At 36.7% G+C, this 24,349-nt stretch overlaps 2 protein-coding genes and 1 long non-coding RNA gene across 3 annotated transcripts in view; 2 read left to right on the top strand and 1 right to left on the bottom strand.

Annotated features, from left to right (window-relative positions):
* Positions 1 to 24,349, bottom strand: part of LOC309502440 — a 113,571-nt gene that overhangs the window by 65,344 nt on the left and 23,878 nt on the right. The gene's annotated exons all lie outside the window — the stretch shown is intronic.
* Positions 305 to 4,319, top strand: sowahca (sosondowah ankyrin repeat domain family Ca). Its single transcript, XM_082175527.1, has 2 exons — positions 305 to 1,279; positions 3,064 to 4,319. Exons 1-2 carry the CDS (start codon positions 416 to 418, stop codon positions 3,862 to 3,864), a joined length of 1,665 nt encoding a protein of 554 aa, XP_082031653.1. The 5' UTR covers positions 305 to 415; the 3' UTR covers positions 3,865 to 4,319.
* On the top strand, positions 9,095 to 23,309 carry akap17a (A kinase (PRKA) anchor protein 17A). Its single transcript, XM_082174695.1, has 5 exons — positions 9,095 to 9,227; positions 10,941 to 11,717; positions 16,767 to 16,915; positions 20,159 to 20,399; positions 21,339 to 23,309. The coding sequence occupies exons 1-5, from the start codon at positions 9,201 to 9,203 to the stop codon at positions 22,062 to 22,064; spliced, it is 1,920 nt and encodes a 639-aa protein (XP_082030821.1). The 5' UTR covers positions 9,095 to 9,200; the 3' UTR covers positions 22,065 to 23,309.

The raw sequence follows: 24,349 nt of genomic DNA on the forward strand, positions 1-24,349 counted from the left end.
AGCACTTTCATTTACATGTATAACATTTTAACCCAAACGAAAGCTAAAACGCATTGTCGACTTCGTTAAATAATACATCTAATGCTCAGAACATTCTCAAACCCCCTTGTCCCAGCAAAGTGGTACGTTCCAAGTACGGACTCGCCCTGAGTGCTGTAGAGATGTAACTGGAATCCATTTTGGCTCAACCCGAAGCCGCCTGCAGTGTTAACGCCGAGCGCGTTTGAGCCAGAATGAAGGTTCCTGTACTCCAGTTTCACATTAGTGATTCTATTATCCCAGGAGGAGTTGCTAGGAGGCAAACATCATTATAAGCTCTACCGACCCCTATCTGACACATTGCGTACAGTACTCAATCTCATCTACAACCTGCATTTAATATAAGACGCCCAGACAAACGATTTATCGATGTCCGATGACGTTAATTTATTCATTCGCTTATATAAATATAAAACATGATATAATGGCGACGGAGTGCACGCAAGAATCCGTTCTGGACTTTCTATTGGAAAACGGGGGGCGTGTGAAAAACAAGGACTTGATAGCGCATTTCAAAGTCTTCCTAAGCAGTGAAAATACGAAGCGAGCCGTGTTAAAAGAGAGATTTAAGCGTTTTGTGGACAATATCGCGTACGTGAAGCAGGAAAACGGGGACAAAGTGGTGTGTTTGAAGAAGAAGTACAGATACGCGGAGATACGGAGCGGGCGCGCGCAGGATGAGAAGCCCGATGATGTGGATGATAATGATGATGATGATGAAGACGTAAATAAAGGATTGAATGCTTTGCATTTGGGAGAGAACGGCAATGTTAAGGCAGAAACGGGTGACAAACATGATCTGAATATAAAATCTGAGGTGCAAGCAGGCGCTGTGACTGTGAGAGATGCTGAATGTGAGGAGGTGTGTGTGTCAGACATCGCTCTGATCGAGAAAGACAGTTCTTCAGTTTCTCACTGTGATCTTTCAGAGGGATCAAATGAATATGATAGCAAATCAAGTGTTCCAGAGCTTTCCAATGCCCAGCCAACCGGACAGCCGGAATCTAGGGCAGGAGAACTGGAGTTGGAGGCTCCAGCTGGCAACGCTTGCGTCACATCATCATCATCATCATCACAGGTCATCACTATTCGCCGGAGAACATCGAGGGGATCTCAGCGCAGTTTGCTGGGCTCTTCTGAGGATGGTGCACAGTCACATGATGGACAGTCTGAGGAGGCCAGCACCCCGAAAACCAGCCGCAAGAACTTCATAGAGCTCATGAAGAGCAGTTCTCCTCAGGTGAGACTGACTGGGGCAAATACCTGGAATATAATGCATATAATGAGTAATACAAATGCATATAATGCATATGCACGTAATATATAATGCAAATGCACATCATATATAATGCAAATGTACATAATGAATATAATATATAATGTAAGTGCTCATAATGCACATACTATATAATGTAAATGCATATAATTTATAATGCAAATGCACATACTGTAATACATGCAATACGAATGCACATAAAGCATATTAATATATAATCCAAACGCATATAATATATAACGTAAATGCACATAATGCATGTAATATATAATGCAAATGCACATACCTTAACACATAACTATAATCCAAATGCACATGATGCATATTCATATATAATGAAAATACAAATACTGTAATCCATATAATATAATCAAAATGCATATATAATGCAAGTGCACATAATGCATGTAATATAAAATGAAAATGCAAATACTGAAATGCATGTAATATATAATGTAAATGCACATAAAGCATGTAATGTATAATCTATACCATATATATAATCCAAATGCACATAATGCATATTAATATATAATGAAAATGCAAATACTGTAATGCATATAATATAATCCAAATGCAGATAATATATTATGCAAATGTATGTACTGTAATGCACATAAAGCATATAATATGTAATCCAAATGCACGTACTGTAATGCATAATGCAAATGCTAATGCATATAATATATGATGCATCATGCAAATGCTAATAATGCATATAATAAATGATGCAAATGCTAATAATGCATATAATAAATGATGCAAATGCTAATAATGCATATGATATATGATGCAAATGCAAATAATGCATATAATATATCATGCAAATGCTAATAATGCATATGATATATGATGCAAATGCAAATAATGCATATAATAAATGATGCAAATGCTAATAATGCATATAATAAATTATGCAAATGCAAATAATGCATATAATAAATGATGCAAATGCTAATAATGCATATAATATATGATGGAAATGCACATAATGCATATAATATATGATGCAAATGCTAATAATGCATATAATATATGATGCAAATGCTAATAATGCATATAATATAGGATGCAAATGCACATAATGCATATAATATATGATGCAAATGCACATAATGGATATAATATATGATGCAAATGCTAATAATGCATATAATATATGATGCAAATGCTAATAATGCATATAATAAATGATGCAAATGCTAATAATGCATATAATAAATGATGCATATGGTAATAATGCATATGATATATGATGCAAATGCAAATAATGCATATAATATATCATGCAAATGCTAATAATGCATATAATAAATAATGCAAATGCAAATAATGCATATAATAAATGATGCAAATGCTAATAATGCATATACTAAACTATGCAAATGCAAATAATGCATATAATAAATGATGCAAATGCTAATAATGCATATAATATATGATGGAAATGCACATAATGCATATAATATATGATGCAAATGCTAATAATGCATATAATATATGATGCAAATGCTAATAATGCATATAATATAGGATGCAAATGCACATAATGCATATAATATATGATGCAAATGCACATAATGGATATAATATATGATGCAAATGCTAATAATGCATATAATATATGATGCAAATGCACATAATGCATATAATATATGATGCAAATGCTAATAATGCATATAATATATGGTGCAAATGCACATAATGCATAAGATAATATCTGATGTGTACATGTAATGCACATGCAGGTGAGACGCTCACTGGTGCACCGCAGCTCCCACAGCTCCCACAGCCACATGTCCTGCAGAAACAGTGAGTTTAGATCGTCCTCTGTGGATGAGGATTGTGCGTCGGTAACCCTAGACCCGCTGGAGCACGAGTGGATGATGTGTTCGGCAGATGGAGAATGGGACAGTCTCCAGCGGCTGCTCGTGTGTGAACCCACACTCATCTCCAAGAGGGACTTCGTGACCGGCTTCATGTGTCTGCACTGGGCGGCCAAGCAAGGCAAACTCGAGCTCTTCGCAAAGCTGGTGGATTTCGCCAAGCGAAACAACGTGTGCATCAACGTAAACGCGCGGTCGAGCGCCGGCTACACACCCCTGCACCTCGCGGCCATGCACAATCACATCGAGGTGGTGAAGCTCCTGGTCGGGGCTTACGATGCTGATGTACACGCGAGGGATTACAGCGGGAAGAAAGCGTCTCAGTACCTGAAAGACACCGTCACAGGGGACATTAAAGACATTATAGGGGACTGTACGCATTCGGATATGGAGAACGCGTCGGGATCTGGCTGGTGGAAGCTTCCCAGAGTCCTTCCATCAAACCTGAACCCGCTCCGGTTGCTGAACCACCCCGAGGAGATCGCAGGAGATGCGAAACCGAGGTCTCTGTATCGGAAGTCCTCCATCGGAAGGATCCGGCTCCAGAGGAACCGCTTCAAAACACAGATCGTCCACAGCACGTCATTCAGGGAGAACGAGGAAGGAGAGGATTCGCTCAAGAGCCCGGTCAAATCCAGGCCCGTTTCAAATCTCTTCGGCTGAGATGGAAGTGTGGAGAGTTTGGTGTATAATCAACCTGATCTCATAATGCACGCGTTGTGTTTAACGTGCAATTTATACGCGAAAATGAGTTTTTACGTGCATTTGATACGCAGTTTATTGCGCGTAATACACACGCACCCCACACCACTAATCCCACCCAAACGTATAATACATGCGTACCCCACACCACTAATCCCACCCAAACGTATAATACATGCGTACCCCACACCACTAATCCCACCCAAACGTATAATACTTGCGTACCCCACACCACTAATCCCACCCAAACGTATAATACTTGCGTACCCCACACCACTAATCCCACCCAAACGTATAATACATGCGTACCCCACACCACTAATCCCACCCAAACGTATAATACATGCGTACCCCACACCACTAATCCCACCCAAACGTATAATACATGCGTACCCCACACCACTAATCCCACCCAAACGTATAATACATGCGTACCCCACACCACTAATCCCACCCAAACGTATAATACATGCGTACCCCACACCACTACTAAACCTACCCTAAACCTAATGTCTAATAGCCGTCCAAGCACAGCCCAGACAACTAAAACAAGGCAAAATTTGAGCTGTCAATTCAAATTTAATAGACGTCTAAACCATAGCCCAAGAATAGACTAGTTATTTAATTTCTTTATCTAATTGATAACTAGTCTATTCTTGGGTTTAGACGTCTATTACATTTTAATTGACAGCCCAAATTTTGCCTTGTTTTAGTCGTCTGGGCTGTCAAATCCAGGCCCGTTTCAAATCTCTTCGGCTGAGATGGAAGTGTGGAAAGTATGGTGTATAATCAACCTGATCTCATAATGCACGCGTTGTGTTTAACGTGCAATTTATACGCGAAAATTAGTTTTTACGTGCATATGATACGCAGTTTGTTGCGCGTAATACACATGCACCCCACACCACTAATCCCACCCAAGCGTATCATACGTACCCCACACCACTACTAAACATACCCTAAACCTATCCATGTGTATCATATGCACGTAAAAACTCATTTTCGCGTAGAAATTGCACGATAAACACGAGATAGACGCATTTAGTGTGACCGGGTTGATATGATGCATATGCAAATTATGCAAATCAGCTGCCTGATAGGTTTATGTCTGACGGCGTGATTTAGATGTTTTGGTAACACTTTACTTAAAGTCCCCTTGTGGTGAAAATCAAGTGGTGTTTTTAATACGCTTGAACTCAAAGCATGCGTAAGTTCATAAGTCGACACCATTGCTGAGTATTTTCTCCTTAAAACTGCAGTGAACCAAAGACAGTCTCAAACACACGCTTTGAAATCGCTGGTGTTTCTGACGTCACAAACTACCTTGTAACCAATCAGATCAACGTGTGATCGTCAACCAGTGGATCTCTGAGCTGAGTGAGTGAGTGGAGGCGGGGCTCATTTGCATATTCATAGAACCGCGCATACTAAATGAGGCATCCCAGCAAGCAATTTTGTGTTTAAAAGACGTCTAATAGCCGTCCAATCACAGCCCAGACAACTAAAACAAGGCAAAATTTGGGCTGTCAATTAAAATTGAATAGACGTCTAAACCCAAGAATAGACTAGTTATCAATTAGATAAAGAAATTAAATAACTAGTCTATTCTTGGGCCATGGTTTAGACGTCTATTAAATTTTAATTGACAGCCCAAATTTTGCCTTGTTTAAGTTGTCTGGGCTGTGATTGGACGGCTGGGATGTTTGCTGGGAAGGGTGTCGAGTTACATTCGAGATATTTTAAGGAAGTTTTATCAAGAAAAAACACTTAAATATGTTATTTTGGTGATCAAAGATGAGTTTTAAGGGACACAATTATTGACTACAGGGGGACTTTAAAGCCTTTATGTATAAAGGTATTCATAATGTACATTATAATGCATAATATATTTTCATGAATAATTGTAACAAAAGTTAAAATGCATTATAAAATTTTCCGATCTAAAATGGGATGTTTTGTCACGTATTGGTTTTAATGCATTATACTTTCTAATATTATAATATATTATATATTATAATTATCTAGTATTATAATGTATTACAATGCAATGAGATCATACAATGCAATATAAGGTGCATAATTAAAGCAGTAAAATACTTTAATAATGCATTATATATATAAAGGCTTTAAGTAAAGTGTTGCTGCTTTTTAGGAAAATAAAAAAATAAGATTAAACTAAACTTTTTAATTAAAATAAGTGGATAAAATTACTGAATTGATTAACATAAAGACTGAAATAATACAAAAATAAATAAAAAATAGATTTAAATAACCTGGTAATGGTACTATAGTGAGTAGAAAACACACACAATCATGTAATAGAAACTATTTTCCACATTTAAAATCCTTTTTACAGTATAAATTGGGTTTTTATAGATGAAAATATATGCAGAGCTGCCTTTTACATGTCAGTATGTAACGCAATGAACCATTTTTAATGCAATCATCTCTTTCAGCAAAATTATGCACAACTATTTTTTATTTGAACGACGCTCTAATGAACATGTAAATATTAGTTGATTATTTTGTGATGCACGTCGTGTCTGTGTCGCTGTTGCATGATGGTCCGGTTGCCTTTACTGACGCTCTTCCAAACGCAGGAATCGACATGTTTTCAGACTGTTATCCTGTAATCTGTGTGTTTATCTGTGTGTTTAGGCCACGTTTAACAAGCTGCTTTAAGAGGACGTCTAATTCCAGGACCAGTTCCTTTAACCCAATGCACTTTTAGCTGATATTATTAGACCTCCTAGAGAAAACTAATCCCAAATGTGTCTTTAAAGTGCCTTTATTGATGATCAAATGGACGTTTTAGGCACTTGTCTTTTTAAAATTGCCAGAAATACATATAAATATATATATAAAGTTCCTTCCAACTCGATGTTTACATTTCCTGAAGACGATGTGAGTGTTTGTGTTGCTGTTCCTCAAACGCTGAAGTTTTCATCAAATAAAATGATTCTTAAATGACACTGAAGTTATTAATCGTCTGTGAATTCATTATTCAGGATCTGATCAGATGTTTTACAGAATATGTTTAAAATGAATCATATCCAATTAGATAAGAAATAAAACAAAAATGTTTTGGTAAATCTTAAATATGATGTGAAAGTCAAAATTCTGACATAAGTCAAAAGGATATGACTTACTAGTAGGACTTGGTATGTTATATTTTTGACTTTTATGTCAGAATTATGACAAAAAGTTGAAATTATGATTAAAAAAAATTCTCTCATATGATTAAAATCATAATTTTAACTTTTTGTCATAATTTCAATTTATAGTGCATTATATCAGAATTATGTTTTTTTTTTTTATCTCATATAATGGTTTAGTACCACTTTGATGTCATAATTGTGACTTTTTACTTAGGACAGTATATATTTTCAACTTTTTACATCATAATTATGACTTTTTCATAATGCATGTGTCTTAGTACGTCATACTTTTGACTTTTTATGTCATAATTATGATTTTTCAGAAATGGCCTTCATAGCATTAAACTTCTCACAAACATACACTACACACTTATAGTTCATAATTAATAATTTTGTAATTATAGGTCAGAATTAGGTCAGAATTGTGAAATTCACTCATTTTGGTGAGTGTTTTGTCCCTCATATCTTTAGTTGGTTTAAAAACTGTGCTTGTCTTCCTTCTCATGACGTGATATAACAGATACACCTGTAATCTGATGTAAAACAGGTACGACAGCTTCTACTTCAACACTTGTCCGAACAAATCTCACAACACTAGTGAGAACAACCTCCGTTTATCTCATTTATCACACATACATTGGGACTAAAGGAGACATGTTTAGGTACAGTATAATCAAAACATAAATTAACTATTATATTGTTTCAGTGCACAACCTAAAGGTTCATAAAATTCATAAAATTAGTGTTTTTTTAATGAGGTTTTTGCAATAGAAGAACCATTTTGGGTTCTCCAAAGAACTGTTCAGTGATCAAGAACCATTTTGTCTTCGTATAAAGAACATTTTAGATTCCATGGATATTAAAGGTTCTTCATGGAACCATCAATGCCAGTAAAGAACTTCATACTCTATTTGAAAGCTGATGTGATTACAGGATAAAAGCCTCAGATATCACATCATCATCGGTCATGTGACACACAGGTCATGTGACACACAGGTCATGTGCAGAGTTAACAAACACAGATTAAACTCCTTGATCAGAAATACCACAGAAATGAACACAAAAACACCTAATAATTGTCAAATGTCAAATCAATGCTATAAAATTCACTCATTTTTGGATCAAATTCTTGAATCCATACTTTTTTTCCCCCCTTAGAAATCCCACAAACGGGATCACACGACTCCTGGATCCGGTGTTGTTAATACTGTAGAGATTTGCAGAAGATTAACATGTTTCTGGAGATGAAGGTGTGTGACGTGTGCAAACTTTCAGAGTTTAGTCTCATTTAAACACCAGACCTCATAAACTTCTACTTTGCATTATATAATAGGTTAGAATTGGTCATAAATGAGACTATAGAAGACTTTTCTGTCCACTAAAATAAGGTTTTCAATATTTTAGATGCCAAATATGATCTTCTTGACCCCGTCCGTAAATTTAAAATCAAAAATCTTTTTATAAACATCCAACATCCAAAAATAATATTATAAATCAAAAATTTGTTTCTGTTAAGTTGCATTATTATATATTTTTTTCTACTCACCATCACCATAGTATTATTATTAGCTATTATTTGTTTATTTATTTAATCTAATTGAATCTATTTAATGTAACTAATATTTATTTTATTTTAATCACATTTTTATTATTTTTAAATAACAAATTAATGAATCCCCAAATGTTTCTAAAAATCATTCTAGTTTTAAAAGATAGATTATAATTGCTTATTTGTGTCTCTTTAATAATTTTGTGTAAAGAGGTTACATAATTTCTCTATTATTTTAAACATACATAATATATATTTATATATAGCCTACATTTTTATAATCATCTATTTTATATTGAATCATGTTTTATTTCATTATATATATATATATATTTTTTTTTTTTTATCACATCACATCATGATCTAAGATTAGCTTTATTATCTGACATTCACAGATATGTGTCTTGAGAACTTTAATTCAGAACAAACTTGATTTCGATGAATTGTAAGTAAGTTGAGCTGCAGGGCAAACCATCGCCACGCGGGGGCAGCAGAGCTCCTCTCCAACTTCCGGCTCTGAGTGACGTATGCGGAAGCTGTGAACATCATGTCCGTTTGTTTCAACTGTGAGCGGACTGCTGTTGTTATTAATGCTTCAGTCCGAACAATTCAGAAAGGTTAGTAAACATTTACGTGTCTAAATATGATTCCCATCATCTGTGCCCATCAGTGTCACTATCACCCGTGTAACCGGTCAATGATTCCGATATCAATAACTCATCAATAATCTACACATCAGCATCATCTCTCGCACTAACTGTGTGTCTGATCTCTATATTATTACATAATCTGGCTAATCAGCGATTCATTAAAATAAGTGGCTCTCTGTAGGGTTTAATGTAGTGATGTTATTAGTTATATCCACCGTGTTTAACGTACACCAAAAAAAAAAAAAATCATAGTGACAACAATTATTATGATAATAAACTCTGAATCGCTGAGCTTGTGAATGTTCAGTTCCCACACTAGTCTTGTTGTAATATTAATAACTAGTACAGACTGAAATATCATCCAGTATTAGTCCATGATCATCAGTATCAGCTGGAAGGCAAGGATAATAAACTCTGTTCAAATGTTTTGCGAATTTTGTCTATTTAATGGTATTATATTATATTTGTGCATGAGATGTTCTGTCATAAAACCACAGACATGTAAACCCTCCAATATTCAGATCTGTGTTATTTTAGTATTATTAAATTATTATTGTTGTATATATTTATATTTTTAATTAGTTTTTATATTTAGTTTTTTTAGTTTTTTTTAGTTCTTTTGTTTTTGTCTATTTTTTAATATCTGGGGTTTTTAAATTAATTTTAACTGCGTTATTTTCCATTTTAGTAATTTTAGTATTTTTACGTAAACTAAACTGTCTGAAATATTTGCTGAAAGTTTTTTTAAAACTTTATTTCAGTGAACTCTTTCTTTTTTAGTTAGAGAAGTTATTTTTAGTTTTAGTAAAAGTAAAAATTAGAAATGTTACCTAGTCAACTAACAGAAATATTTCTTCTATGAAAGTTGCTTATTTCATTTGTGTATTTTAATCAAAGTTAATCAAAGCTGATTAATAGAGTTGTTTTATGACCAATTATTGAAACTGTACACTTGACCAGATATTTACTTAATTCACAAAACAATCTGAAAACGTTTTGTTCATGCAGTGACGTTCATCTGTGGTCGATTTTAGATTTAAAGAGCCTCTTCTGTTGAGGTTAATGTACAGTTATTGACTGGTAATCTCATCTATGACTTACTTTGACTAGTATTACCTTATTAAAGTCCCCCTGTAGTCAATAATTTTATCCTTTAAAACTCATCTTTGAACACCAAAATGACATAATTAAACGTTGTTTCCTTGAAAAAAAAATTATTCATGCCTTAAAATATCTTGAATGTAACTCGACACCCTTGCCTCATTTAGTATGCGTGGTTCTATGAATATGCAAATGAGCCCCGCCTCCACTCACTCACTCAGCTCAGAGATCCACTGGTTGACGATCACACGTTGATCTGATTGGTTACAAGGTAGTTTGTGACGTCAGAAACACCAGCGATTTCAAAGCGTGTTTTTGAGACTGTCTTTGGTTCACTGCAGTTTTAAGGAGGAAATACTCAGCAATGCTGTCGACTTATGAATTTACACATGGTTTGTCTTAAAGCAGATTAAAAACACCACATAGACACATAAACAACATTAAACGCTGGATTTTCACCACAGGGCGACTTTAAACATCTTTAAAATTTAAACATTTATATAATATTTTCATTTTAAAGTGAACTACTCCTTTAAGTGAAGATTGCCACACTGAAGACTGTCTCTTTTCTCTCTAAAGTGTTCACCTGAAGCGTCCATGATGACGTCTATAGTGAACGACACCGCCGAGGCCGTGGATCTGTGTCCGGAGTTCAACCTCTACCTGAAGCCCATCGCCAAGATGACCATCAGCGTGGCTCTTCCTCACCTCAAGATGCCGGGAAAGTCCATCTCCAACTGGGAGGTGATGGAGAGGCTGAAGTCTATGGCCCATCCAGACCAGTTTTCCTCACTCCGAATCTCCAAGAGCACCATGGACTTCATTCGCTTCGAAGGCGAAGTGGAGAACAGGAGCGTTGTGAAGCGAATCCTGAACAAACTCGAGGGAAAGAGCATCAAACTAAGCGGATTCACGGATGTCCTGAAGGTGCGCACGGCCGAGAACAAAACCGATTTCCCGACACGCCACGATTGGGATTCGTTTTTCCGGGACGCCAAGGACATGAACGAGACTGTGCCGGGAGAACGTCCCGATACCGTTCATCTCGAAGGGCTTCCTTGTAAATGGTTCGCCCAGAAGGACGGTTCTCCCGATAAGCCTTCGGAAGCGACGCTTACAACCGTTTTCGAGCGGTTCGGAAAGATCCGGAACGTCGACATTCCCATGCTGGATACCTACCGGGAAGAGATGACCGGGAAGAACTTCAACACGTTCTCGTTCGGGGGACACTTGAACTTTGAGGGGTACGTGCAGTATCTGGATCACACGGGGTTCGTGAAAGCCATGGACTCTCTGAGAGGGATGAAGCTGATGCTGAAAGGGGATGATGGGAAGGCTGTGGCCTGCAGTATTAAGGTGAGTTTGATTCTCTTCTAGATCCCATTCTTTCGTCCCTCATGAGCTCGGAGATCCTGCTCTACGTCTTGTTTTCTGCTTAAAGGGATATTTCACCGCTGGAAAGATGAATGTGTATTTAAATTGGATCATTTATGTAGTAGAAATGTGAAATTTGAGAAAAGCCCAAAAAAATATTTTTGGCTCATGTGGATGAAAGACAACAACTCCCAGAATGCACTTGCTTCGCTGCCCTACGAGGCCACTCCCAAGCCACGCCCACTGGTTACAGAGGGCAGTGTCGGGAGAAATGATACAGCTAGGCTACTAGTCGACTGGAAACTGAAAAGATGGTGTTTTATGGTGAGATCCCCCTATGGGCGGGTTGAACACATGCGGGACGAGCTCCTCCTATTGGCTGGAGTCTCTCGCCTCTGGACAAAAAAGCCTCAGATGATGATAAATGACGATTTTTGTGTCATCTGAGGTTTTTTTCCAGACACACGATACAGAAATCTCTGGTCTCAGGGAGACATGAGGGACGGAAGCACGGCCACTCGAGAATACTACCGGGTTTTACTGATACAAAGCTTAATGCTAATCGGTGAAGTATCCCTTTAAACAATTTACAAGTTTTCTACTTCTATGGCAACACTTGTAATAAATAATCATGGAAAATTATGAAAATATAACAGAATCGCAATTTGGTATCCAAAACTTTAGGTATACTGTGTATATATATATATAAAACTTTCGTTCAAAAGTTTTGGATCAGTACGATTTTTTATGCTTTTAAAAGAAGTCTCTTCTGCTCACCAAGGCTGCATTTATTTGATTAAAAACAGTAATGTTGTTAAATATTATGACCATTTAAATATATTTTAAAGTGTAATTTGTTCCTGTGATCAAAGCTGAATTTTCAGCATCATTACTCCAGTCTTCAGTGTCACATGATCCTTCACAAATCATTCTAATATGAGGATTTGATGCTCAGGAAACATTTATGATTATTATCAGTGTTGAAAACAGGTGTGTACAATTTTTTTTCCTAGATTCTGTGATGAATATAAAGTTCAGAAGAACAGCATTTATCTAAAATATAATCTTATGTAAAATTACACACTACCGTTCAAAAGTTTGGGCGGAATGGCACCAAACTAGCCTGGTTAAAACCAGACCATTCTCAGTAGTAACTGAGTTATGGTCTGGCAAAGCTTCATTAATAACTCATTTCCAAAGGGGCGTCACCAACGGACGTCGCTCAAATGCCTCTGGGCACAATTGGATAGACCTAAAACCAATCAGAGCGATCGTCATCGTGTAAAGCCAAATGCTGCGTCCCTAAGTTACACTACGCCATAAAAGTATGTACTCTTTTTGTGAAGAAAAGGTATTTACTTTTGAATGTGTAGCAAAAAAGTAGGCAAGCTTTGGGACATACTACTTAATCATCTTTATCGGACGGATCTGTCGCGTGCGTCCTGTCACGTAAACTGTCCTGTCAATCATCTTGTCACAGTTAAAATCCTCTATTAAATCGAATTTAATTTCCTACCGTTTCGGAGAGAAATGTAGAAGCACGTTCATCTGCCAGTGGGTCTTTCATGGAGACTGTCCTCATGTGTTCGCAATATAATAATGCATTTAAAAGTTGATGCGCTTCACCAACGGACGTCGCTCAAATGCCTCTGGGCGCAATTGGATAGACCTAAAACCAATCAGAGCGATCGTCATCGTGTAAAGCCCGCCTCAACGTTTCTGATTGGTGCCGCGATTTCGACGGATTAGAAATGGGCTTGAATGAGCTCTTTGCCAGACTACTGCAGAGCAAATCTAAATTTGCTGTAAGTTGTCTGGGTTTTCCCAGGCTAGCACCAAACTTCTACAGTAGCACAAATAGGTTCTCAGTACATCAGGAGTTTATTTAAATAACACTTGCCTGATGGCTAATGCTACCGCTAACCCGGACGTCGACGTCACTTCAGTGATTTGAGAAAAGCACGTAAAAGTCCTGCAGAAAGCGATCATAAGGATGTAGTGTAATGACGAATTATTATTTTTTCCGAAGTGTTGACAACTTAGTGTTAACTAATAATTGTTATAAACTGGTACTACCAACAAAATATTAGTGCATTCCTGGAACTGGGCGTCGTTACACTACATCCTTATGATCGCTTTCTGCAGGACTTTTACATGCTTTTCCCAAACCACTGAAGTGACGTCGACGTCCGGGTTAGCGGTAGCATTAGCCGTCAGGCAAGTGTTATTTAAATAAACTCCTGATGTACTTACAAACTTTCCAATACCTCGTTTTATGAGTACAGAACCTATTTGTACTACTGTAGAAGTTTGGTGCCATTCTGGGCATTATTAGTGCGGTAATTTACCAGATACAGCCTTGGGTCCATTAGCGCCTGCACTAGGGATGTCAACGATTAATCGACGATCGATTAATTGTCGATAATACATTTAATCGATACAACTTATCGATCATCGATTAAGCAGGTCTTTATGCGTGTGCGTGCTGCTCAACCGCGAAACATGTAAAGCGAGCGCGCCGGAGTTATGTTTGGGACCATTTTACACCTTCATCATGACTGTAAGTTTGCGTGTGCATTCGCAGCCTTTTGTTTTGTGCAAATGTAAGTTGTAATACTGTTTATTTTCTGTAGGCCTATCTATATCTGATTTATCTCATATTGGATGCATTTGGTTAAGAATTAACTCTGTAGTAAAGCGTCAGCTTCAGCGCGCGCAGCTCAAACGGCAATGCACGACTAATAATGACTATTGGGACTGTAATATTACATAACATTATAAAGAGAACAATATTGTAATAAAACGTTGTAAATTATTTGGGTTTAGTTGCCGTGTCGCGTTGCTCCAGGAAGACTGCGTCCACAACATGAGTAGTTCTGAATGAATGGCACGTAACTTAGTTCAAGTTCACTTGTGCATGAATTTGCGTCATTTTGTGCAGATATAATTTGTAATATTATGTTTATTTTGAATATATCTGGTTAATCTCATATAGGACGCGTTTCTTTTAGATAAATAACGTGCTAGCAAAGTGCTCCAGTTTAACGGTAGCAGATTCATTCAGCGCGTGCAGTTGTTCCAGGAAGAGCGCGTCCACAACAGTCACACATTCTAAGCGCATATGAGGCGGCGTTGGTGACACGTTGTATTAGTAGTTATATTTGATTATTAAATAATTAATTTAATTATCAATCACATCGAAACATTTTACAATCCTACTAGCCCTTTATTTATATTTAAAACCATTCTAATTGATTTGGTGAGGAACAGCGTTTTGAGCAGCATAATTTGCAGACCCTGTCATGCTGTCACAGCCACTGCAGTAGACGCATATCGCAGTATTAAGGCTAACGATTAATCGATTAATTGATCGTTAATTTAAACGACGATCGATCATGGGAATTTGTGAAAATTGACATCCCTAGCCTGCACTAAACCATCCGGCTGATATCTCTAAATAAGCTCTAACTTTAATAATGTTCGACCAAGGGAATAAAGGCTTCTGGGGGGTGTTTGGCTCGAGGTCATGGTGCAAAGGACCCTAGGTTGATTTTACTCTGAATCGTCACTTTAAACTAAACGAAAATGAGAAAGAAACTCACTGTTTTTTATATTTTATTTTAATTTCAGTCATCATTTATTTTAATGAAAATGTTTTTTAGTTTTAGTTAACGATAATAACGCTGGTCTGTGAACGCAAAGAAGAAAAGCTCATAGAAATGTTTGGTTTATCAGCTCGACTCGAACACTGGAGCGGATTATAGTTTTTAATGAGTCGTGCGGCTCTTCAGGCGTATAATGTGAAGCGCTAATACACAAGGCTTGTGTTGATGAGATGGAGTGTGTTCAGCAGAATAACACCGGCACTGTGAGGGCCTTTAATTAAATGAATGAGGAAATGAGGATTATTCAGCAGAGCAAAGGGCAGTCATGGTCTAGTGGTTAGGGAGTTGAACTGGTAACCCAAAGGTTGCTGGTTCGATTCCAGAGCCGGTGGGAAATGACTGAGGTGCCCTTGAGCAAGGCACCTAACCCCTAATCGCTCCCCGGGCGCCACACAAAGGCTGCCCGCTGCTCTGGGTGTGTGTATCCACGCTTGCAGTGTGTGTGTGTGTGTGTTAACTACTCACTACTCTGCTCCTAATGTGTGTGCATTAACTTGGATGGGTTAAATGCAGAGGTCAAATTCCAAGTATGGGTTACCATACTTGGCCGTCACGTGTCACTTTTAAAAAAGACACCCGAGCCGGCGGAAAGTTGAATTAACTGAGCGCTGTTCATTAAAGCATGTTCGTTTGGTGAAACTCTGAAGTTAAAGTGTGTAAGTGTCACAAAACTTGTCAAGAACTCAGTTAATCCTTAAACCATTTAACATTAAACAATAAAACATGAATTATATTTTGCATAATGAAAATTAAGTCTATTTTCAGGACCATTACCTTTTTATTTCAGCAATTAAACATTTTATTTGTAAGCAAAATATGCATATATAATGATATTTCAGTAATACTTTACAATAAGGTTCATTAGTTAACATTAGTTAACTACATTAGTTAACATGAACTAATAATGAACTGCACTTATGCAGCATTTATTATTCTTTGTTAATGTTAATTTCAACATTTATTAATACTTTATTAAAATCTTGTTAACAGTTAATGAACTGTGAACTAACATGAACTAACGATGAACAGCTTTATTTTTATTAACTAACGTTAACAAAGATGAACAAATACAGTTACGAATGGATCGCTCATGGTTAGTTCATGTTAGTTAATACATTAACTAATGTTAACTAATGAACCTTATTGTAAAGTGTTGTTACCGATATTTCTAATTTAAATGCTGTTAAAAAAAGTAAATGCTATTGTAAAAAAAGTGTTTGTATGTTATAGTAGTGTTTGTTGAACATTATATATATATATAGGCTTGAAAAGGTTTTTAGACTGATGGAACCATTTGTTCATACAGCAGTAAATATGAAGCTTAAAATGTTTATTATAAGCATAACCTGAACATTCATCCTCTCAGGTGACCTTTGACACGACGAAACACCTGAGTGATTCCTCACTGAGGAAACGACAGCAAGAGCGACTGAAGCTCCAGGAGCTCGAGAAACAGCGAGAGGAGCTGAAACGCAGAGAGAAGGAGGAAGAGGAGCGGCGGAAGGAGGAAGAGAGGTATGACCTTTATCTTATATCCATCTATCTATCATCTGTCAACTAGCATGGTATCTGTCTGAAACATGCTAGCAATACGGTAATATATGTACTAGCAACTGCACTGCAACACTCTAGCAACCACCCAGAATACCCTCAAAACTGCATAGCAACACCCTAGCAACCACCACGAGTACCTAACTCTATTTTACTTTATCACCAAACTCTATTTTACTTTATCACCTAACTCTATTTTACTTTATCACCAAACTCTATCTTACTTTATCCCCTAACTCTATTTTACTTCATCACCTAACTCTATTATACTTCTTCATCTAATTCTATTTTACTTCATCACCTAACTCTATTTTACTTCACCTAACTCTTTTATTTTATCACCTAGCTCTTATACTTTATCACCTAACTCTATTTTACTTCACCTAACTCTTTTATTTTATCACCTAGCTCTTATACTTTATCACCTAGCTTTATTATACTTTATCACCTAACTCTATTTTACTTCACCTAACTCTTTCACTTTATCACCTAACTCTATTTCACTTTATCACCTAACTCTATTTTACTTTATCACCTAACTCTATTTTACTTTATCACCTAGCTTTGTTTACTCTATCACCTAACTCTATTATACTTCATCACCTAACTCTATTTTACTTCATCACCTAACTCTATTTTACTTCATCACCTAACTCTATTTTACTTCATCACCTAACTCTATTTTACTTTATCACCAAACTCTATCTTACTTTATCCCCTAACTCTATTTTACTTCATCACCTAACTCTATTATACTTCTTCATCTAATTCTATTTTACTTCATCACCTAACTCTATTTTACTTCACCTAACTCTTTTATTTTATCACCTAGCTCTTATACTTTATCACCTAACTCTATTTTACTTCACCTAACTCTTTTATTTTATCACCTAGCTCTTATACTTTATCACCTAGCTTTATTATACTTTATCACCTAACTCTATTTTACTTCACCTAACTCTTTCACTTTATCACCTAACTCTATTTCACTTTATCACCTAACTCTATTTTACTTTATCACCTAACTCTATTTTACTTTATCACCTAGCTTTGTTTACTCTATCACCTAACTCTATTATACTTCATCACCTAACTCTATTTTACTTCATCACCTAACTCTATTTTACTTCATCACCTAACTCTATTTTACTTCATCACCTAACTCTATTTTACTTTATCACCAAACTCTATCTTACTTTATCCCCTAACTCTATTTTACTTCATCACCTAACTCTATTATACTTCTTCATCTAATTCTATTTTACTTCATCACCTAACTCTATTTTACTTCACCTAACTCTTTTATTTTATCACCTAGCTCTTATACTTTATCACCTAACTCTATTTTACTTCACCTAACTCTTTTATTTTATCACCTAGCTCTTATACTTTATCACCTAGCTTTATTATACTTTATCACCTAACTCTATTTTACTTCACCTAACTCTTTCACTTTATCACCTAACTCTATTTCACTTTATCACCAAACTCTATTTTACTTTATCACCTAACTCTATTTTACTTTATCACCAAACTCTATCTTACTTTATCCCCTAACTCTATTTTACTTCATCACCTAACTCTATTATACTTCTTCATCTAATTCTATTTTACTTCATCACCTAACTCTATTTTACTTCACCTAACTCTTTTATTTTATCACCTAGCTCTTATACTTTATCACCTAACTCTATTTTACTTCACCTAACTCTTTTATTTTATCACCTAGCTCTTATACTTTATCACCTAGCTTTATTATACTTTATCACCTAACTCTATTTTACTTCACCTAACTCTTTCACTTTATCACCTAACTCTATTTCACTTTATCACCTAACTCTATTTTACTTTATCACCTAACTCTATTTTACTTTATCACCTAGCTTTGTTTACTCTATCACCTAACTCTATTATACTTCATCACCTAACTCTATTTTACTTCATCACCTAACTCTATTTTACTTCATCACCTAACTCTATTTTACTTCATCACCTAACTCTATTTTACTTTATCACCAAACTCTATCTTACTTTATCCCCTAACTCTATTTTACTTCATCACCTAACTCTATTATACTTCTTCATCTAATTCTATTTTACTTCATCACCTAACTCTATTTTACTTCACCTAACTCTTTTATTTTATCACCTAGCTCTTATACTTTATCACCTAACTCTATTTTACTTCACCTAACTCTTTTATTTTATCACCTAGCTCTTATACTTTATCACCTAGCTTTATTATACTTTATCACCTAACTCTATTTTACTTCACCTAACTCTTTCACTTTATCACCTAACTCTATTTCACTTTATCACCTAACTCTATTTTACTTTATCACCTAACTCTATTTTACTTTATCACCTAGCTTTGTTTACTCTATCACCTAACTCTATTATACTTCATCACCTAACTCTATTTTACTTCATCACCTAACTCTATTTTACTTCATCACCTAACTCTATTTTACTTCATCACCTAACTCTATTTTACTTTATCACCAAACTCTATCTTACTTTATCCCCTAACTCTATTTTACTTCATCACCTAACTCTATTATACTTCTTCATCTAATTCTATTTTACTTCATCACCTAACTCTATTTTACTTCACCTAACTCTTTTATTTTATCACCTAGCTCTTATACTTTATCACCTAACTCTATTTTACTTCACCTAACTCTTTTATTTTATCACCTAGCTCTTATACTTTATCACCTAGCTTTATTATACTTTATCACCTAACTCTATTTTACTTCACCTAACTCTTTCACTTTATCACCTAACTCTATTTCACTTTATCACCTAACTCTATTTTACTTTATCACCTAACTCTATTTTACTTTATCACCTAGCTTTGTTTACTCTATCACCTAACTCTATTATACTTCATCACCTAACTCTATTTTACTTCATCACCTAACTCTATTTTACTTCATCACCTAACTCTATTTTACTTCATCACCTAACTCTATTTTACTTTATCACCTAACTCTATTATACTTCATCACCTAACTCTATTTTACTTCATCACCTAACTCTATTTTACTTCATCACCTAACTCTATTTTACTTCATCACCTAACTCTATTTTACTTCATCACCTAACTCTATTTTACTTCATCACCTAACTCTATTTTACTTTATCACCTAACTCTATTATGTTTCAAGAATCTCCAGTAATCTGTAACTGTGGATGGTGTTTCAGGAAACAGCGTGAGCAGGAGGAGCAGGAGAAGGAGAGAAAGAGGGAGGAGAAACTGCGTAAACGAGAGCAGAAGATCAAGGAGAAAGAGGAGAAGAAGAACCAGAAGAAGATGAAGAAGCAGCAGGAAGAAGAACAGAAGAAGCTCCACCAGAAGATCGTGATGGAGGAGAGGAAACTCTTGCTGGCTCAGAGGAACCTGGAGTCCATCCGGCTCATCGCTGAGTTACTGAGCCGAGCAAAGGTGCGTCACATGACCTCGGGCAACTCCCCATTCATGGCTTTCATTGGCTACGTTTACATGCAACCAAATAATCCGTTAGTAATGGGATTGACGGCTCAATCGGACTGAAAAGCCTTCATGTAAACACCTTAATCGATCCGATTGAGCTCGATCCCAATGAAATTTCGATCCGATTGAGAGCGGTGGTTTATTCCTTATCTAATAAGAGAACATGTAAACACTTGATCGGATTGAAAACCGAAACTGAAAGCACTGCACATATGCAATGACGTAGAAGTAGCGCAATGACATATGATGCGCTGAACGAGCTGTTATTCCTGATGAATAAATGAGTGTCCCATCATTCTATAATTCTCCTTTCACTGCGTCTGTGAAGTGAAGCAGGACAATGTCCCACCAGTGCTCGTTTCAGACTCTCATCCACAGACGACTGGTTTTGGGGCATTTTTACTGCGTGATAAATATAAACAGCGACACAGCGGTTCTTATGCTTATTGTCTCCAAATTATGACCAGAAATGGATAAATATTAAAGGATTAGTTCACTTTCAAAATAAAAATGTCCTGATAATTTACTCTCCCCATGTCATCCAAGATGTCCATATCTTTCTTTCTTCAGTCGAAAAGAAATTAAGGTTTTTGAGGAAAACATTCCAGGATAAAAAAAACAAAAACTTAAATGGAATTTGGACAAAAATAAGTTTCATAGGGCCCTCAAAATGTTATATTTCTTAAACTTTTAATAGCATGCTGTTAAATTGTATAAGTTTCATGATTTTAATTAAATAGACGTTCTTTTATGATTACTAAAATTAATTTAATTTAATAATACAAAAATTAAATTAAATAAAAATTATAAAGGAAAAACCGGAAATTGGAACATAATCAAGCGTAGTTCATAAAACCAGTTTGATTGAAGTGTGTGTGTGTGTGTTCTCAGAGCCTGAAGCAGCAGCAGCTGGAGCAGCAGAAGGTGGAGCAGGAGCGTCTCCATCAGCTGGAGGAGAGCAGACGACAGCAGGAGGAGGAGCTGAGGCGCGTCGAGGCCGAGAAGAAGCGAGCGCTCGAGCTCCAGAGGAAAGAGCGTGAGCTGCGGGACCGGCTGCTGGGAAACCTGTTGAAGAAGAGCACCAACGCCGACGAGAACGAGATCGAGAACGCTCCCGTCATCGACCTGGACCTGCAGATCTGCCACGCGCAGGTGAACGGCGACGACATCAAGCCGGACAACCAGGACAGCAAACCAAAGAAACCGGAGAACGTGGAGGAGCGAGCAGACGGAGAGAGACGTGAGCGGAGGAATCACACGCGACGTCGCGGGAGGCGGAGTCACAGCAGCGGGAAGCGGAGTCAGAGTCGCGGGAGGCGGAGTCACAGCAGCGGGAAGCGGAGTCAGAGTCGTGGGAGGCGGAGTCATAGCAACGGGACGCGGAGTCAGAGCCGCGGGAGGCGGAGTCAGAGTCGCGGGAGGCGGAGTCACAGTCCCGGGAAACGGAGTCACAGTCGCAACGGGCGGAAGAGCCGAACCACGAGACACCGGCGCCACCGGGCGAGGAAGGACAGTCACGGGCCGAGCAGCAGCAAGAGTCGCAGCAGCAACAGCAGGAGTCGCTCGTCCAGTCGAGGACGCCGTCGACACTCGCATCACCGATCCAGACGATACTGAGAGGAGATAAACCTGCTGTGTGAGGTGAAACACGTCCTGGACATTATTCAACACACAAAGAGAAGGGAAAATAAGAAATTGTCTTTTGCATAAAGTAAAATGAGGCCTGCTTTTTAGGATCAGTTAGATTTTATTTTAAATTTTCTCAACAAATCATATTTTTCATAACAAATATGAAGCCTGTTTTAGGATAATTAAGATTTTTTTTTTTTTTTTTAGCAAATTGTATTTTCCATAATAAAAATTAGGCCTGTTTTAGTTTTTTCTTCTTCATAAAATACATGTAGTCTGTTCATCAATTAAAAAAAATTTTTTTTTTTTCATTTTAGTTTTTTCCCCAGCAAATTATATTTTTCATAATGGAAATTAGGCCTGTTTTAGGATTGTATTATTTTTTTTCCCATAATTTTTTTTTTTTTTTCTCATAAAAATCACGAAGCCTGTTTTAGGATCATTCAGATTTGTTAAAAAAAAAAAAAAAAAAAAAAAATTCACAGCAAGTTATATTTTTCGGAAAGAAAATAAGTTTTTGGACCAATAATATTATAACTAATACATTATTACTTTATATAAATTTTTATTTCAAAAATAATGTCACCATGCAAAACAATCCCTAAATATGGTCTCTTATTAAAGGCCTCATTTTCTTTAAACAGAAAATGAATTTCTTCTTTCTCTCTCTCTCCTGATTTGGAGGTGAATGATGACCTGGACGTGTTCTTGACCGGTTTGTAAGATTCACTGCTTGAATTAAACGCTACAGTATCATGACAGGTGTCTTGAACTTATCTGACTGTATTTTTCCCATTAGTATCACGTTTTCTTTTTTAAGTTTGCCTTACGAAGACTGAAGCTTTGATTGTTGTAGTCTGTGCCACAGATTTTCTCTTGGAGTGTTTGGTTCAGCGTTATTAAACTCCATAGACTACAATCCTTGGTTTATGACTTGAATTTAACTTTTTTGAAAGTGTTTATTATCTGTTCATTTCAAGCATCTCAATGCAGTTTTGTATAGGACTCTCAATCTTATGTAGAAGTTGGATTTATAGCGTTTTTTTTAATGGGGAATCCATTTGTGTTTTCCTCGGCACAAGCACAGTACTTGATTTAGGCTGAAAACGCACATGTAAAGTCGTCCCGAAGACTGTTTTATGGCAGAAGCGCCACTGAAGGACATGTTTGTCACTCGTTTTAACTCAAGTTACCTTCCCGGCAGGTCTCAATAAAGCAGTGCTTTGGATTATAGCAAGTATCTTGATTCATTTTACATTGTTAAACTAAACATCACCGCATGCAAAACTGGCTTTCAATAAAACTTGGCTGCTTATGCAGTAGAAATGTGAAAACTTTTCTGAAATCGCTGCTACCTTACTAGAGAAAACAGAGAAAACAAGGCTGTTGTCTTTTGTCAAATAGGTATTATAACTTCAACACCCATAATGCACTGGGCTTGCCGTCCAAGGCCACTCCCATCAGTCTGCTATGGATATGCTTAAAGTCCCCATGAAATCAAAATCGAGTTTTTTTGGCTTTTAGTATGAATATGTTAGCCTTACTGTTATCTATAAGCTATAGTGTGCTCCAAAACAATGGCAAAAGTAACATTTAGAAGATATAAGTGTTCAAAACTTAGTCTCTCACTTCACCAATATGGATCAATGATTTTGATGACATCATTCTGCATTTCAGCTTCTCATCAGGTTTCCTGTCCAATCAAATGCTCTCTAAAATATGAAGCTCCACCCCCTACACTAAATAGACACTGAAGCTGCAACTGAAATCAGTCACTTGTTCACACTATTGTTCATACTACAATTTTCTACATGCTGAAGGCACATAGTGCAGTATATAGAGGATAGGGAACGATTCAGACAGTGTAAGTATGTTTTCCATCGGGGCAAATGAAGTCTGGTTATAAACTGAAGCTGTGATATAAACTAAACACTATTGCTATTTTTAAAAGGGGGAGGAGCTTCTTCATATGCCCCGCCCTCTCTTCCTGTTTCAGTGGAAATTACATCAACACACTGAATAACGCTGTGTGTTTCAAGGCACTTCAGTGGGACTTTAACAGTCAAATACTGCCTTGCTTTAGTAGGAAATACTTCTTAGAAAACTTTTAGTCATAATGGTGTCGACTAGTATTGTTCCCATAGACAGTATATAAACTGGACACAGTGACCCCATTGGATTCAACGGAGAAAAGTGAAGTCAATTAGAAGCTCTCACTTCCTGATGGCTGAGCGTACTGCGCAGACTCACACTGAGCTTGATGACGTAGATGT

The sequence above is a fragment of the Leuciscus leuciscus genome (assembly GCF_965113295.1).
Source record: "Leuciscus leuciscus genome assembly, chromosome: 7".
Taxonomy (NCBI): domain Eukaryota; kingdom Metazoa; phylum Chordata; class Actinopteri; order Cypriniformes; family Leuciscidae; genus Leuciscus; species Leuciscus leuciscus.